Source organism: Anser anser (genome assembly GCF_964211835.1).
Source record: "Anser anser genome assembly, chromosome: 5".
Taxonomy (NCBI): Eukaryota; Metazoa; Chordata; class Aves; order Anseriformes; family Anatidae; genus Anser; species Anser anser.
The window spans coordinates 6,155,203-6,172,093 of NC_139725.1; the positions used below are offsets into that span (position 1 = coordinate 6,155,203).

A 16,891-nucleotide genomic window follows, 5' to 3' on the forward strand; every position below is an offset into this window, starting at 1 on the left:
AATAAAACAATACTCAGTTGTAGAAACATTAGGCTCATGTACATGCTTAACATAAAAGCTCAATTTTAGTTATTAGTGAGAAAACATAACTCTGTAAGCTAGGAAAGAAGATTATAAAGGCAGAAAAACACAGAAAGGTAGCAGAGAGTCCATCCTGACAGTCAGAAGACATGTTAAGTCCTTACAATACATTAGCAGTTTGAACTGGCCATACTATGGAGCAATTTTGAGGAACAGTTTACTACTCTACCAGTTCAGCAGTTCCTCTCCACACCTGACAGAAAGGGACAAATCTACCACAGACAGGTATGTTCTGCCATGCTCTTCTGAGCAACCTTTCTTGGGACTACCACCATGTGTTGGGTACTATTAAAACAGGCAGAAGTGACAGACTCTGACTGGCATGTCACCAACACTGCTCCATGGTGTCTAGGTTGTAGGGCCAGACTCTTTAGAAACCCTTCTCACCTCCTGTCTGTGGAGTTTCAGGAGGTTGACTCCATATCACAAGCAAAGGACAAAAAATGATATTTTTTTCATGTGGTTCTGTTGGGAGCTGAGAGTCCACATCTTATTTAGCATTTAAATAAGGTTTTCCTGCACTGCATTTGTTAACTGCCAACTTTGAGTTACTAAATAAATGGGAATTTCATCACAGACTTCAGTAAGAGTAGAATTTCATCTTGGGGGAAAAAACAATCATTCATGAATTTGGGAAGTATATCAATATTATGAGCACTGTCACTACAACTGCAAGAGAAACATTTTACAATAAAGAACACCCTAAACAACTAATAGTTTGAATACATGAATTTGTATTGATCTCTGGAATGATGGCTGAAGTAGACATAAATGGTCTCAGAGCAAACAACTTAGAGAAAAAATCTCTAATCTCAGCCAAGTCACTAATTCATTATGTAATCTAAAGCAAGTCATTGAACTCTTTGTCCCAGGTCACCCTCATGAAAAACAGATGTTGCCCTTGAAGAAAATTTTCCTGGGAAAACCATTTTTTAAACAAGAAAAAAACAAAAACCCCACAACAAAAAAACCTGCAAAGAAATGATATGATCTGAATCCAGTAAGCGTACAAATACAGCCATAATAGAATGAACACGTCCTCTGAATGGCAGCAAATCTTCCCAGAAAGGAGCATCAGAAATTCACAGAGTAGAGAGTGTGCACCAAGCAGCAGCTAATGAACCAAGCAACATGGAATGGAAAGCATGGGGCTGATCCGACTTTCCACTGCTCAGCACATCTCAGGGAAACAGTACAGAACACTCTTGATTTACAATAACGTTCATAGGACTGCACATTAGTAGAATATGGAACATTAAAACATTTGGCTGCAGTGAAACAACTATCTGTCCGGACTTCTAGATGGAAGCTGAAGCTAATACTTTGGGGTGGGAAACAAAACGAAAAGAAAATAAAACACCTAAGCCAATGGCACAGCTTACTGAAGTTTCTGGCATCAACAGTCAATAACAAACGTGACCTGACCAAAATAAATCGAAAAGAAGAATTAAAACATACTAATATTCAGTTTCAATTGAATAGTTTCCAAGTCTGATTTGCTGTCTGAGTCAAATCTAGTTTTCCTTTCTGACACAAGCCTCCAGCTTATGCAGCCTGAGTTACTTCCTCAACGGTGGATCTGTACATAGAAATCCACCTTCTCAAATGGAGCCCTGCACACTTGAAGGATCCTATTGAAGTAAGACAGCATATATCTGTTTGTCTGGGGGAGTTTTATGTGGACTAATGGAAGCTTAAAATATTTGACATTTTGCCAGCATTTTTGTATTAATTTGACTACACCTACAAAACAGGCCTAATTCATGATTTTCAGTAGGATACGTTATGGTTAACCTTGAAGTTGTCAAAAATCATCTTGTATTTTCCTTCTTATTTATAACTACTTCACTTGTCTAGAAAAGATGCCTACAAAATGATTTTATTATTTGACCAATGTTAAATATCAAGAAAAACTCAAACTAAACAGTAAGAGAAGAAAAAATTCATTATTAATCTTCATGTTTTACCACTGTGAGCTCACAACTGTGCCCCAGCATTTTCACGTAACATGACAACGCATCTAGGTTAGCTTGCTTTCACACAGGAACTGGCACATTTAACAGCAACAGAGAAATCAGGCACACTGTTCACTTCAAGGGACAATCTCTTAAACCACAGAACAGTCAACCAAAGAGGGAGAGATGAAAGCACACCACTACGCCTGTTCAAACTTGCATAGAGGAAAGCTATAAAAGTAGCAATATGGTAGAAAAATCCTACACAACATGAGGAAGGGCTACGTGCATAGGTACTTTCCACCATCAGTTCCTCTGATTTCCTACCAATTACTATGTTATGATAATAGCTTTATTTGTTAAGCTAAAACTATTTTATTACAGAAAACATTGCAACTGGAAGCTAACAGACAAAAAAAACTAGGAATAGCGAAAAAATTGCCCAGTCTCAGATCGGTTATCAATATAATACGATCTTCAATATTGCACGAACCACGTAAGTAGCTTCAAGATGTTTCAATCTGGAGGACTTACTATCCTCTCATTATTCATCCACCTAGGCTAGCAGGCGCCACATGCACACACTGAAAGTTTACCAAGACTAGCAGTTTTCATGCACTAGGGCTGTTTTATATCCTCTGTTTTAGAAACTCAGCAACAGGATTAGGAAGAAAACCTACACTCAGTGAAAACACAAGTACCACACAAAACACGGAAAATATTATTTTACTTGTTTTTTGTTAGATCTAAATGACGAATTGTAAACCACCATCCTTTTAAACATCTCTTGTGGCTGCAAAAGAAAGAAAATTGCCAAACCAAATATTATGTTCTTGTTGTAAATAAATAACATCTAATCATAAATAATCTCACTGCTTTTCTTTTCTTGTTTCAGGACTAAATCACACTTGAATTTTTTAATACTTGTTCCCTACACCATTTCAAAATGAGAGCACACACAGTGAAATGATAACAAATACAAAGAGGAAAGAATTCTAAAGGAACTACATAAGTAATTCTCATTTCCATACCACAAGATTTCTTAAAGATAATTTCCATGACTCATTTTATCCCTAATTTCTAGAGAATTGTGCCGTGATTTCCGCTGCATGATTCTGAAAAATTAATTGAAAAAATATGGACAAAATGCTAGACCAATGATTTCCAAAGTATCAAAACCTCATGATATATGTACGTTATAACAATAACATTTTTTTTCTCCTACTAGTAGATTTCCTATACTGAAGGGTGAATTATAATACACTAAATTCCTTTTGAAGTTGATGAGCCAAAAGGTTATGTGTATTGGGTTTATTCTGAAACAAGCAATTACTTAAGTATCAATTACTAGAACAGGTTCATTCTACTAAAAACTATCCTACTGAATTTATTTGACTAATTTATTTATGAGTGGTCTTACTTCAGTTTCTTTCAATTTGGATAGCTACAAGAAAGTTCAGAATATCAATAATTGCTGCAACTTATTTTATTGTATTGGGCTTTAGTAATTTTAATCCCATAGAGTCTTTTTTTTAATGTTTATTAATAAAATGGTTGTATTATAGTTTGGAATCACTTGAAATACAGAACATCATGTTAAAAAGATTTTTAAAAATAAAATAAGCTAGAAAACCAAAAAGAAACAAAATAGAGAGCACTCTGGCCTCCTCTCAAAACACTGCATTGAATCTAATAACTTATTTGAGTCTTCTCATACAAGAATGTCTTCTTACATACTGAACTATGGCGTTTACATTTCCTGACTCAACTCGCTTTAAAACAAATGACTATCCATCATTTTCATTCATGATTCTATCAGTGGCATGTATCCATAACCATTACTTGGAAAAACATGAATACTCATGAATTAATAACAAATTTGTGGTCTGCGTGTACTTAAAAACTGAGCTAGGAATCAAGTTTTTATCTTGAAGGATGTTTGGGCAAGTCTGGCAAGATCTCCAACAACACTGTTCAGCCCCTCTCCACCCACTCAGAAAAAAAATTATTTCCTTTTCAACACAGATTGTATAACTATTGGCAATAACTGAAATTTCTGATCACCACATTTTACTGCATAGTATTTAAGAATCTGTCTCATGTTCCTTGACTGCAGTCCTGCATAATCAAGTTTCATATCTTGCAAGAAAAATTTAAATATTCATTGTTCCTTTCAGAAATGTTGTATCCAACCACAAAGGAGGAGAGGAGGGAAACTTTAGCAGCAGCACCTGCATCAAAGCCTTCTCATTCACACAGCAGGACATTTGTGATAGTTGGGAGAGCAGATACTAGTATTCGTGTTGGTTTTGCCTCTCTGAAAACCCCATCACGAAATCATAGTGATCCTCTCCTGTTCTCTGAACCAAAACTTAGTTAGCTTTGCCATGAGCATGTTGCAAGTCACTCCAAATACTGCAAAGCCACAAAGTTCACACTGATTTTGACCCAGAGGAGCTCTGTGCATTCAAGACCACACAAGGCTTAATTCTCACCCATTATTTCCCTATTTATAAGAGAGAATAATTTCATTTTAATTAATTGTTAGAAGACCTCAGAATCCTGGCCTGAGTTCAGTTAATATAAAGACTTAAGTAACAACGGAGACTTCAATGCTTCTGTTTAGCCTGACTACCTTTCAGACAACAGGATTATTTTTTTTAAAACCTATTCTTGTATTTTTATTTTTATGCATATTATATAGGAAAGAGGATTCATGCAAAACAACATCAATGAAAGTCTTACTCCACATACTACTGTGGCTTCCTCTGCAGCTAGAATGAATAACCTTTACAACATTAAGTCATAAATGGAGTTAAGAGGTAACAGGTCTGCAAAAACCAAATTGTAGACTGATGTTTCTCTCAATCCTAACAGAATATTCCTCCCAGTGAAATTTGTAATCTTCCAGCTAACATAAGGCAGGTGAGGAACCAAGATGACCAAGATGATTGATATCTGAAACATTTTAGCAGTCTTGTGGTTTGGAAAATGTGCATGCATAACATATCAGAAGAAATTTCCCTGTGGAGATGAATCTTATTGCTAGTTTTTCAAACTAACTGTAAGCAGTAACAATAAACAGCAACAATTCCAATTTGTACCAAGACTACCTGATAACAAACACAAACATCTCACCAGATTTTTCCATACTATTCAATATCTGTGTATCAGATATTTATTTTCTAAAGTTTGGTTATATTAACTGTAGACTATGATTTTTACTCTTTTTATTCCTCCTCTAAGAAATTCCAAATTGCAGAGACAATGAATTACTCATTACAATCAAAATGAGAATTCCTTGTACACAATTGAAGGAAATAACTAGATAGATCCTGAATTTTTTTCAGCTCCTGTACCTACCTTCTCTCGAGCAACTTAAAGAACCTGCTTTCATTTATCTTTTCAATACATTTATAATAGAGAAGTTTCAAGACAAGTATGTCTGTGGAAAAAACAATAACTAGATATTGGTTGAATCTTTTCAAACTCTATCTGGGAAAGTAGAGCAACAATTATGTAAATAAACAAAAAAATCCATCACGCTTTAATGGAATACAGCTAGGAATACTGTGCCCACCGTTTATTGTCAGATATAGCACAAGCCTTTAATTAAATAAATGAAATGCAAATGTGATGTTTTCCACCATGTAGAAAGCTTATGATACAATATACCACCTTACTCTTATAACCATATATGTATGTACATGTCTACACATATGCATATAACTTACAACTCTAATTGTAACAGAGTAAGTCATGTTTACGTTTAAGAGTAATGTTATAACTGATAGACCAATTATTAGTTATCTTAGATGAATTTTCAGGCTGTCATTTGGGACTTATCACCTGCCAGAGCAGTATTTCCTTCTTTTCAGGAAGCCATAGCTCACCTTCCCTCATAAAAAAAAATATTGAAAATGCTATATGGTTGGTCCAAGAATATTTAGCCTAAGAGTTTCTTATTCACTTACATTTGAAACAGGTACGGGGAAAAAAAGAAGACAGAATCTGACTGTAAGTCAACTTTGCAGTAATACTACATGATGAGTTTCTTGATATAACTTATATTACAAGTTTATTGATACTGATATAAGATATAATGACATAAGTTTTCGCTCTGGAAAGAAAAGAATGAGATCCACAGATACATTTCAAGTTCATGACTATTTACAAACGACAAATTCAACATCATAAACTTTTTACTATTTCACTTCTGACAAATGAATCAATGATTTATAAAAATGCAAACCAGCTCACAAATGAAAAAAATAAAATGTGCAGCCTCTCCTATGGAGAGTAAGATTCTAATACTGCTCTAGAATTATGCACCCCAGAACAAATACTGTCAGTTAGATTGACTTTTATATCATGAAAAGAATGAAAGACACCCTTTTGTACTTACCATTAGTGAACACTTGAAAATCTAAATGAATGTCAGCTAGCAGAAAATGAGACAAGCACTGCCTCTTTGAGAAGTCAACAACAAATCCCACAGTACCGTAGCATTCAGAAAAACAAAACCACACAATAAAAGGCTTACCAGGACTAAAAGGCTTACCAGGGCCTCAGATTTGATTGTTGGCCTGACCATAAAGTTTGGGTCAGGATGCAGCATGACTGGTTTAGAGACTATTGGTACCCCTGGATGTCGCTGGGTGGGTGGACTTGGAGCAAGTTGCTATAGGGGTTAATTTAAGAAAATTACAATTCACATCTTAATTTGTGCAAAAACAACATTTCACCAAGATGCTCCAATATAAATAATTTATGGTAATTAATTTAATGGTACTAAAACAACAAAAGACTTTTGTCTTTTTTAACTTTAAGGAATTTTTAACTAAGAGACTTACAAAGTTAGCAAATGAAAATATAATTTCTCTTGCATCCAAACAGTAGCTTTTTCCCCTTAAACTCTGGCTTCACCAGCAAGATTATGGAAAATTCTCGTCCCTGCTTTTGGCATTTATCCCATAAAGGCAATGAACTAAATGAGAAACTGCAGAAAAATGCTAAAACTGAGAGTAAGAAGAACGTGAACCTGAAATGAAATTGTAACCAGTGTCTAAATGGATTTATTTAATGTGAAATTCACCAGGACTGTAGTAATCAGCTTTCCACATAAGTAACTTCAAGATAACTTGCTTGGAGTTAAGAATAAGGGCTAGCTATGCTAATTACTTCCCCTTGACTCTGCAAAGTAAAGTTATCCAGAGCCATCTGAGATCTCACTATGCATCACGTACTAGCCATGAGTCTGATTCCATACTTCTTACTCAGTCAAAACTCCCACTGACGTCAAGCATAGTTGTATTCAAGTAAAGAGTTCAAAACTGAACCCTGTGGGTTTAGTTTCTGACTTAACCCCAGCAACTCTCAGCACACTCCTGTCAATGTTTCTCATAGGAAATGTGATCCGTTCCAGATATCATTCATATAGTACAAGCTGTATCTTCTGAAAGTATTTGAATCACTTCCAGTAAATTGGTTAAGCCATTTTTTAAACAGGGGAATGTGTGTGGTTGGGTTTTTTGTTGTTGTTTTGTTTGTGTGTGTATTTTGTTTGTTTCAACAAATTGAAGAAAAAAAGTTTTGGAACCAGGTCTTTGGAAGTCCCTGTGGACATCCGTCAATTAACGTTGTTCTCCCGTGCAAAATATATTGTTAAACTTTTTGATCTCAGAAGAACAAGAAGGTTCACAGATATCAACTTTGTTCAAGTCACACTGGAACTGGATGCTTTCTCCTGCAGTCGCACAATTTAGAGAGAGACTTCTCGAGTGCCTCAGAATGAGGAAAACTGACATCTGGCAATCCTGAATCAAAGTCACGGCAAACGGTTATCACGCAAATGATTCTTCTTCTCAGAAAAAAAGCCTGCTTTGTAGCACCTAGAATAAAGGTCAGTCTAGCTCCCTTTGTATGTCTTGACAGAAGAAGGCTTACATGTTTATGCTCTGAAACATACAGACTTAACATGCAACATGCAAACTTTGACTGCATATGGCCAAAGGGCTGAAATATGAAGTCTTCAGATCATTATGAGTTGTTTCCACTACCTGGTATCAGGCATCTCGTAAAACAGCAGTGGATCCACTTATATGATTGCAAGTGCTGAACTTGAAATAAGTTAGCCATGCAGAGTGAGAACCTTGACATTTCCTTTACATTAGCATTACATGGGAAGTTCATAAAACTACATTCATAATTAACAGTACGTGACATACCAGTGGACTGCTTGACACAGAAGATCCTTTTCCAACATGGGAGGTGTTTCTTACAACCTAAACAGTAGCAGTCTTAGTACTGGGTTCAGATACAATATATAGCTGCCAATAATTTTGAGAAACAGATCGGTTTACACCAGATATTTTAATAGCTAGTTGCCAAGAACATACTTGACAAGAAATTTCATTCCTTTTGTCAGGTATCTGTTAGAGTTGAATTTGAAATAAAATGATCTAGGGGAAAAAAAAAAGTTAGAACCATAAAGATTTACAATTTTGAGTAATATTAGAAAAGTCTCTGTGGGACAACAACAAGTCTTCTTCAATGTTCACTTTGGCAGGCATAAATACAAGATCTTTTATTGCTGAAGTCAGATAAACTGTTTCTGTGCTGTTAAAAACTGACTTTTAAAAAGCAGCAAGTAGAAATTGTCCACCTTCTGATTTTACTACTACATCTGATACTTGCTTATAAACAAAGCAACTCTAGCTCAGTATTAATACTTTATTAAGAACTTAGTTCTTTCCTCATATACACTGCTAGTTATATTTAGTGAAAACTAGCTTATCATTATTGAAGGCTAGTTTTTTTATTATTTTATATTTTTATTAATTATTCTCCAATTATTTACCTTTAAAACAGCTGGCAATGAAAAACTATCAGAAACATAGTGGAATATATGGGCTTGAGGTCAGATCCAGTATGGCAGTTCCTATATTACTTCTACAAATCTCAGCATTTTCTGTTCGCATTAGGAGAACATTTCTCCTCCGAATACTAGTGTTTTGTATGCTTTTGTGTGGTATCACAGACATTTATTTTTATTTTTAAAATAACTAGGAAAACCTGTTATCTTTAAGAGCATCTGACATCTCCATTTCAATGGAGCTAGCATATTCTTGGCACTTCAGACATGTAAACCACATAAGATGAAGCACTATCAGAGGTCTACTTAGGTTTATAAGGAAAGATACATAGTTCATGTCAGGGCAATTATTCACAAAAATAATCTGCCAGTTTCCCCTAAAAAGTGAATAATCTGAATATCCTTTCCCACCACAAACAAAATATTGCAAAAGCCAAGTCTAGTATTTCCAAATAAACATGCAAAAATAAATAAATAAATATATATATATATTTAAATCCAATCCAGTCAATCAACCCATGCAGAAAAACATGCAGGAAAGAAGTTGCCATATGCAACTCTCTTCTGCTGTTTGAAACAATCATAAGAATCTTTTGCTACACAAACTGGAGTATATGAATCCCACTACAGTGCTCAGCAAAGGGAATTATGAAGCATCAGCTGCCATTTCTCTCCTAAAACAAGATCTGGCACCAGATTTCTTATATTTGATTCTCTTTTGGACTGAGACTGTAAGATGGAGAAAGGTGTTTTTTCAAAGAAATCCAAAACTCTTGTGTCCATAAAAAGTCAGCAAACCTGAATTGCAGAAAGATTAGTAACACCAGTTCATTAAAAAGTATTTTACTGATATATTGTGTTGAGGTTTTAAAAGTTTGTGCTTGCAATTTCAACCTAATTTCCTTGGTCCAATCTTTTCACCTAACAAAGCTATTTGATAACATTTAAAACACTTTCATAATAGTGATATTTCACCAAAAAGATAATTTTCTCAAATTTAAGTATGAATCAGATTTGCTGCATGCCATTGCTTTTTTTATTTGGGGGGGGTGGTGGTGGTGGTGGTGTGTGTAGAATGGGACATGCAAGTCTGAATAGTCTTTTTAACCAATACATTCTGCCAAATATACTTGCATGTGGTGGGGTTGCAACGCATGCAGGGAGGACAGAGCAAACCCCTCTGGACTTGAATTATAAGCATTAATAAAACCGCCTCTGAAGTGCATTCAGTAAGCAGGAAATAAGGAAACCACCTCCCTCCTTTTAACATTGCATATGGCAGATGGGCAGATCCAATGGACCAAGTGAGTGATGGAGCAGGGAAGGGAGGCCAGGCAGGGGAAGGGTAGAGGCACATGCATCCAAACAGATAGTGAGGTCACCTGGGAAGCTGGTGGTACTGCCAGCGCCGGACCTCTTGAAAGTGGAACACTGGATGTGGGAAGTGGATGACCTGGTGATACTGGAGTAACAGCAGGCGGGGGTGGAGGTGGTGCCACTTGTTTGTCAACTTCATCTAAATTTATGTCATCAAGATCTGTAGTATGAAGCTGCAGGCCACCGGCAAACCGCCGCATTGATGTGGCAGAGGGAGATGCCGAAGGACGTCCACTTGCCAACTGCTCTCAAGAGAACAGAAATCTGCCTTAACAGTTCATCTGCCTGCAATTGCTCTGAAGAAATTAATGGCAAATCCTAGAACATCACTCAGCCTAACTGATCCTGCACCAAAAGCTCTTGCCTTCTTGCACACAGAATATACTTAAAAGTTTTCCTATGAAAGGAGAGGAAAGGGGATCAGTCTACAATAAGCATAACCAGATCTTAAGAGGGGCAACTAAATCTAAGCAGTTATCAAATACAGTTTTGGGTGCTATGGAGTTCAGATTGTCAGGAGGGTCTGAATCTTCTAATTTGTGTTAACACCAGACTCACAATGAGGCTAGCAAACTCCACAGTTTGAACAGAACAAGTAGCTCACCCCCCAAAAAAGTTAGGAGAAAGTGTCTGCAGGGCTAAGGAACGGTTGTACATATTAGAGTTGCTAACATTTGCTGTACATATTAGAGTTGCTAACATTTTCTTTAGATGCCTATCAGTGACCAGACTTAGGTATTTAGGAAAATCCAATTGACAGTCTCTTTGCTATTATGTAGACTCAGCCTGGGAAATATTAAAGATGAGCAGTTCTACAGATACATGCATCTTAGTCTCATCTGACAATACTTCCCCTGAGTGGATCTCTCTGCTGACATTTAGATCTCATCTGTCATACTCACCCTTTGGTGTTAAAAAGCATACATATTTCTTTGGCAGAGTACAACAGATCTGGAGTGCTGTTGTACCCAAGATGCAGATCAGGCCCAAAGGTAGTCTAGTTGTATTTACCCCTCAGAAGCATTACATCTTTATGTTTTACTTCATGTTTAACTGCTTGGGTAGTTTTGTAGGAGAATTGCAATTGAAAAATATGTAATATAAAGAAGAATTGATGGAGCAAATACAGTGTTTGTCTCAAATCAAGGTAGAGCTCTGAACGATGACTTTAATCTACAATATTATCTCTTCCTTCTCAAGAAGGACAAAGATCTGGTAGAACCCAGGCAGACAAAGTTAAGCAGTGAGAAAAAAATCACCATTAACATTTCACTGTCCTGGTGACCTTCACTGAAGAACCAAATGGATCGAAGCCTAAGGCCAGGAAGAGCACAGGACCATCTGCTTTTTCAGGGCTGCTCCATATTGACCTGAAGGAAATTTGTCTAAGAGTGTTCTCAAAGGGTCCCCTTTGTGGTTACAATTGCTTGGGGGCCCTGGGGGAATTCAGCAGATTGCAGTGTTCCTCTTGGAAGCAACTGTGCTTGGAAAAAAGCCAATGCAGCAGGACAGTGGGAAAGCCTCTCTCCACATGTAGAGTCACGTGGCTCTAAAGCACAATCACTATATGCCACTTCCTTCATTCGAGGGGACTATTTAAAATACAAAATAAAAACAAAACAAAACAAACAAACAAGTGCACCCCTATTCTTTGGGACTTTTTTTTTTCCCTTATCACTCTCTTAACCTGTCCCTTTATTAGTTATGATTGCATGCAATACAAGCAGGCATTCAAGAACTCATCATTAGTAATGTTCTTATTTGCATATAGCACTGAAAAAACACAGCTGGGAATTCTAGGTTGTTTGGTGACACGTCCCACCAAGCCCTAACAGTGCTCACAAACTGATGAAGTTGTTAATTCTGTGGTGATAACATACTCAAATGGACAAACTAAAAAATACTAGTATAGTGACCTTTATCAAATAACATCATCCCTGTAAGCTATGGGAATATCAGGGGAATATCAATTGCTGACAGGTTGTTGTTTTTTTTTTTCCCTCCCTCTTAGAATGAAGGCTGAGAGGGAAAGAGGAAGACAGGTTTTGGCTCAGTTCTGTCCAGTAAAAGCTGTTGTTTTTAAGAGAAAACTAGTGAGTTACTTTGAGATTACACAATATATAGAAAGCCAACTTTTTTTTTTTTTTTACCTCAGGAGACTCATTCTCCACAGAGGAAATCTGTTCTAACCGTGTCTGACAAAGTCTCTCCACCCAATGCTGCACCTTTTCTGATTCTTCCAGGTCTTCTCGTTCTGTTTCAGATACCTTAACCACATCATCAGTTCACAAAAAGAGATTAGAGGTATAGTGACAACACAAATGTTTCAAAAGTATGAGATGCCATTTAAATTATTCTAAAAATTAATTGTGCTTTTAAGAATGATTTCCTCTTATGCTGTCTTTCGTTAAGCTCATTACTACACACGGACACTCAATAAAAAGTATCCTCACTGAGACAAAAATTGACCACAGCAACAAACAAACATTTCAAAAACTCTGTTCCCAAGAAATGCATTTTTTCTACTCTTTATCATCTTTGATATATGTCCTGGTTTCAGCTAGGATAGAGTTAATTTTCCTCCTAGTAGCTGGTAGGGTGCTATGTTTTGGATTAGGATGAGAAGAGCGCTGATAACATGCTGATGTTTTAATAGTTGCAGAGCAGTGCTTACACCAAGCCAAGGACTTTTCAGCTTCTCACACTGCCCTGCCAGCGGGCAGGCTGGGGGTGCAGCAGGAGCTGGGAGGGGACAGACCCAGGACAGCTGACCCCAACTGGCCAAAGGGGTATTCCATACCATCTGGCGTCATGCTAAACAACATATAGGGGTGGCTGGCCGGGGTGAGGGGCCGGCTGCTCGGGGATAGGCTGGGCATCTGTCAGCGGGTGGTGAGCAATCGCATTGTGCATCGCTTGTTTCGTACACATTATTATTATTATTGTTGTTATTATTATTTTCCTGTATTAAGAAACTGTCTTTATCGCAACTCACAGGCTTCACTTTCCCATTTCTCTCCCCCATCCCAGAGAGGGAGGGGGGAAGGTGAGCGAACGGCTGTGTGGTGTTTAGCTGCCGACTGGGTTAAACCACAACAACATAATTAAATGAATGTCCTACCTCAGATACTTCCACTAAAGAGGCAGCTCATTTTCTTTCAATAGAATTTTGCACTTGATAGGAGAATACAACATACCTCCTGCACAAGACGATTTATTTTCAGTTGCTTTTCCTTCTCCAGCATTCCTTCCTTTTCCTTGGCAAGTCTTTGCTCAAACTCCATTTCCTTTTTATTCTTCTTTTGTTCACAAAAACTGTCACTTTTTGACTTCTTTTGCTCTTTCCCTTTCTGGGATTTTTTTTTAATTAAATTTTTACATAAACTAAAAACACAGCAAACTTCAAGCTCAGTACATGAGTGCCTGCCTTGAAAACTGAATTACACTGCAAGTATGGGGCTAGTCTTTTAGAAGCAAATCTTAACTCAATTTCCCCAGCAATTTGCTGGAATTTCAACCTTATTTGGAGGGCTTGTACACAGTCATTAAAGTTACACAAGATCAGACGGTTCAACTTTTCCTCTGCAAAGCTACAACAGTAGGGCAGATAGGTCCACTACAAAACTTCAAATAGTCAAATAGTTTTGGTTAGATCTTGATTTATCATCTCTCTGTTCAGTCACTTTTACATTAATACAAGACTGACTGCTTTCACGTGACAGATGCTCATGTATGCACAGAGGTGACCGTTCTATGATTAAAAAACCTTCATGCTTCATACATCCTAAACACAGCATTGCATGCCTTCATGCAAAAAATTAGGTGGAAAGGAAAGGCTTCAATCAGTGGAGCAACTAAATCACTCCCAGGAAAGAACCCTGCATCATGAAGACCAAACAGTCCCTATATCCAATACATAAAATCTACTCATGTGCACAACTAATATAGCGCAACGCAACTCTAAAATTTTACACGTCTAATGCAACCAAATGGCAAAACTTCTTCATAGTCTTTTAGGAGCCTGTGTTCCTGTTGTTTTTGAAATATACCCTGCTCCTTATTTCTACTTTAACGATGTCACATTTCAGCTGCTCTCTCCAACTTGTACTATTAGGGCCTACTTCATGTTGAAAAGCCCATGTTCTCTTTGTTGTACTGAAAAAAATACAGAAGGGCAACAAGCCTGGCCGCTTATTGTCAATTATTGCCAATGCCCAAAGAGGCTAAGATTCAGGTTTGATCTTGCTCTGCTCATTATCATTAGCTAATGACTTTTCAAAGGGGTTTTTAGGAATTCAAAGCATGACCATGTTTTACCTTACATATCATTATTTGTCTTCCTCCCACCTTCTTTGCGTAACATTAATAACAAAGCAAACATTTGTGGTTAATTGTGCTTTGTGGTTAAGTGTTGCTATTGTTGAAAACCAATAATCTTTGGAGATAAAAAACTAAAATTGTCACACTTTCATCTTTTCACACTAATGTTTTAACATGAACGTCATTCTGCTGGCATGTCTTATTCAAAGCTAATTAGTTTATACTTTAGTAGTGATTTTTGATATCATTTTATCCTCTAAAGAGTTATAAGATACATTTAGGACTGTCTATGAAACATAACACCTGGCAGGTCAACCTGCTAGGTATCAACATTTGAAAAATTACTTTATATAAATGCGCACAAAGCAGTACATGTGCCAGAATGTTTCAGAACATCAATGTTTATGAGACAAATCTTAGTTGCATTCACTGCATTCAGCTACTACAGGATGAGTCATCCTTTCTGTCCATTTTCCCCATGGATTCTGTTCACGTCCCAAAGACATTTTAAGTAGGGAGTAAAATTTTGTTTTTCGTAGGTGCACAGAAAAAAATTGATTAGTAATTTGCAGTAGGATGATAATTCACCTTTTCCATATTTAAAAATATTTCTAAAAGCAAAAGATTAAAAATAAATCTTTTCAAGTTTCTAGTCGATACAGTGTAGTATAGCTCAACAGGAACTGTGATCGATCTTCATTACTATATGAAAAGTTATTTGGAGGCTCTGTAAACCGTGCTTGCCAGCAGCCATTGAGAAGATCACCTATTTGTGTGAAGAGGCTGAATTTTCATAATATATATTTTTATTTTTCAGATATAATTCCTAAGTTTACTGAATTTTACACATTACAGATCCAGGATGATTTACAGTCACTAGCAGCACAAAATGTTAGAGTACACTGCTATTTCCTATGCTCTATTAATGTCAAAATAATAAATAATAAGGTCTATAAGATGCACTGAAAGAAACAAAGAGAATAAAGCAACAGTAGGAATAAAGTATTATTTGGAATTGAAGTAATGTGAAATCACAATGTTTTAGAGACAACTCTTTAGATGAGAGGTATTGGATCAAGCTTAAAGCTTTTTTGTTGTTTTTGCTCAGTGTGTGTGATACACATGCCTGAAAGTCTTTTGCCTTCAGCCCTCCTCTCACCGGGATATTTGTATAATTGGGAACCACATACTTCACTCCCATTGAATTTTTGCCTCTTATTGAGGCTTTTTTCTTGTGAACATTATTCTGAGGATTTATGGAAAACATAAGAAATGCAATGTGCACTTGTGCTGAACACCTTCTGCGAAGTACACACAATTCCCATTGCAGCTGGCAGGACTTAAGAAGGTCAAAGTATTCAGAAGAAAAAATTCCAAAAAGTGTCTTAACTTGTGCACATGAAATGAAGAAGCATCTATCTCTAAGTAATGTCTGGTATATTCTAATGGAAGAGGAGAAAGAGAAGAAAAAAGGAATTAAAATGCAAATGCACAGCAAACAAGCTTACTTATCAAACTTTGTACCTTGCGGATTGTGGGAAATTTTCCTTCATACCGATAAAACCATCCAAAAGCTACAAAAAGGTAAAGGAAAAGTTTTTGTTTTTCTTCTTTAAAAAAAAAAAGTCAAGGACTGGTTCCTATCAATCCCTGCTGATATGCAACTGATTAAAATTTATTTGAAGGCACAACAAAGGTTCAATATTACATGACAAGATCTTAGATCACTTCTTGATCGATTGTGCTAGTACACTTAGTCACAAATAATCCTTATTTACTGATACACATACCTTATGTTAAGTGAAAAAAATGCAATAAGTAAGCTTCGTATAGAACTATACAGCCATATGCATTGCTGAGGTCTCTACAGTCACAGTCTTACTTTACACTAGTTGTAACAAGCCGCCTCAAAATCAAACAGGTATTCAAACTCATTCAAGCTTGTGGCAGAACACAGTGGCATTTGAGTAGGAAAGAAAAGCTCCATTCCCTAGAATAAGCTAAGTAAAATCACACAAAATAATCCATTACCACAATTTTACATAATAAACACTAACAACACACACAGTTCCAAGTATAATCCATCTTTTCTTAGGATTGACATGTTTTGTATTCTTGTCAAGGTATCTCTAGAAAGCAGTGACAGCAATAGCATTGTAACATTTCATCATTTACCAAAGGACCACACATATTGCCCTACCTAGCAAATACAAATGATGGGTTCAGCATCAAGACTGACTGTCAGGAGGAAGTGAAACACAGGAAGAATCTGAATCAGGATAGG

General features: G+C 36.6%; 2 protein-coding genes across 5 annotated transcripts in view; both read right to left on the reverse strand.

The window, feature by feature from the left end:
- Positions 1 to 16,891, reverse strand: part of LOC310899799 (harmonin-like) — a gene marked incomplete at its 3' end in the record, with an annotated part of 46,641 nt that overhangs the window by 5,967 nt on the left and 23,783 nt on the right. The window lies entirely within an intron of this gene.
- On the reverse strand, positions 11 to 16,822 carry LOC310899801 (harmonin-like). The gene is made up of 5 exons (XM_083836712.1): positions 13,485 to 16,822; positions 12,438 to 12,554; positions 10,293 to 10,529; positions 8,264 to 8,320; positions 11 to 6,717 (listed from the first exon to the last, which is right to left on the reverse strand). Exons 1-5 carry the CDS (start codon positions 13,569 to 13,571, stop codon positions 6,478 to 6,480), a joined length of 738 nt encoding a protein of 245 aa, XP_083692838.1. The 5' UTR covers positions 13,572 to 16,822; the 3' UTR covers positions 11 to 6,477.

Excerpts from the sequence above, each read along its gene's own strand:
- LOC310899801 (XM_083836712.1), bottom strand. The coding sequence starts at position 13,571 with ATGGAGTTTGAGCAAAGACTTGCCAAGGAAAAGGAAGGAATGCTGGAG. Across the intron at positions 12,555-13,484 it reads TAAATCGTCTTGTGCAGGAG|GTATCTGAAACAGAACGAGA; the intron begins GTATGTTGTATT and ends GATGTGGTTAAG. Across the intron at positions 6,718-8,263 it reads CTGTGTCAAGCAGTCCACTG|CAACTTGCTCCAAGTCCACC; the intron begins GTATGTCACGTA and ends TAACCCCTATAG.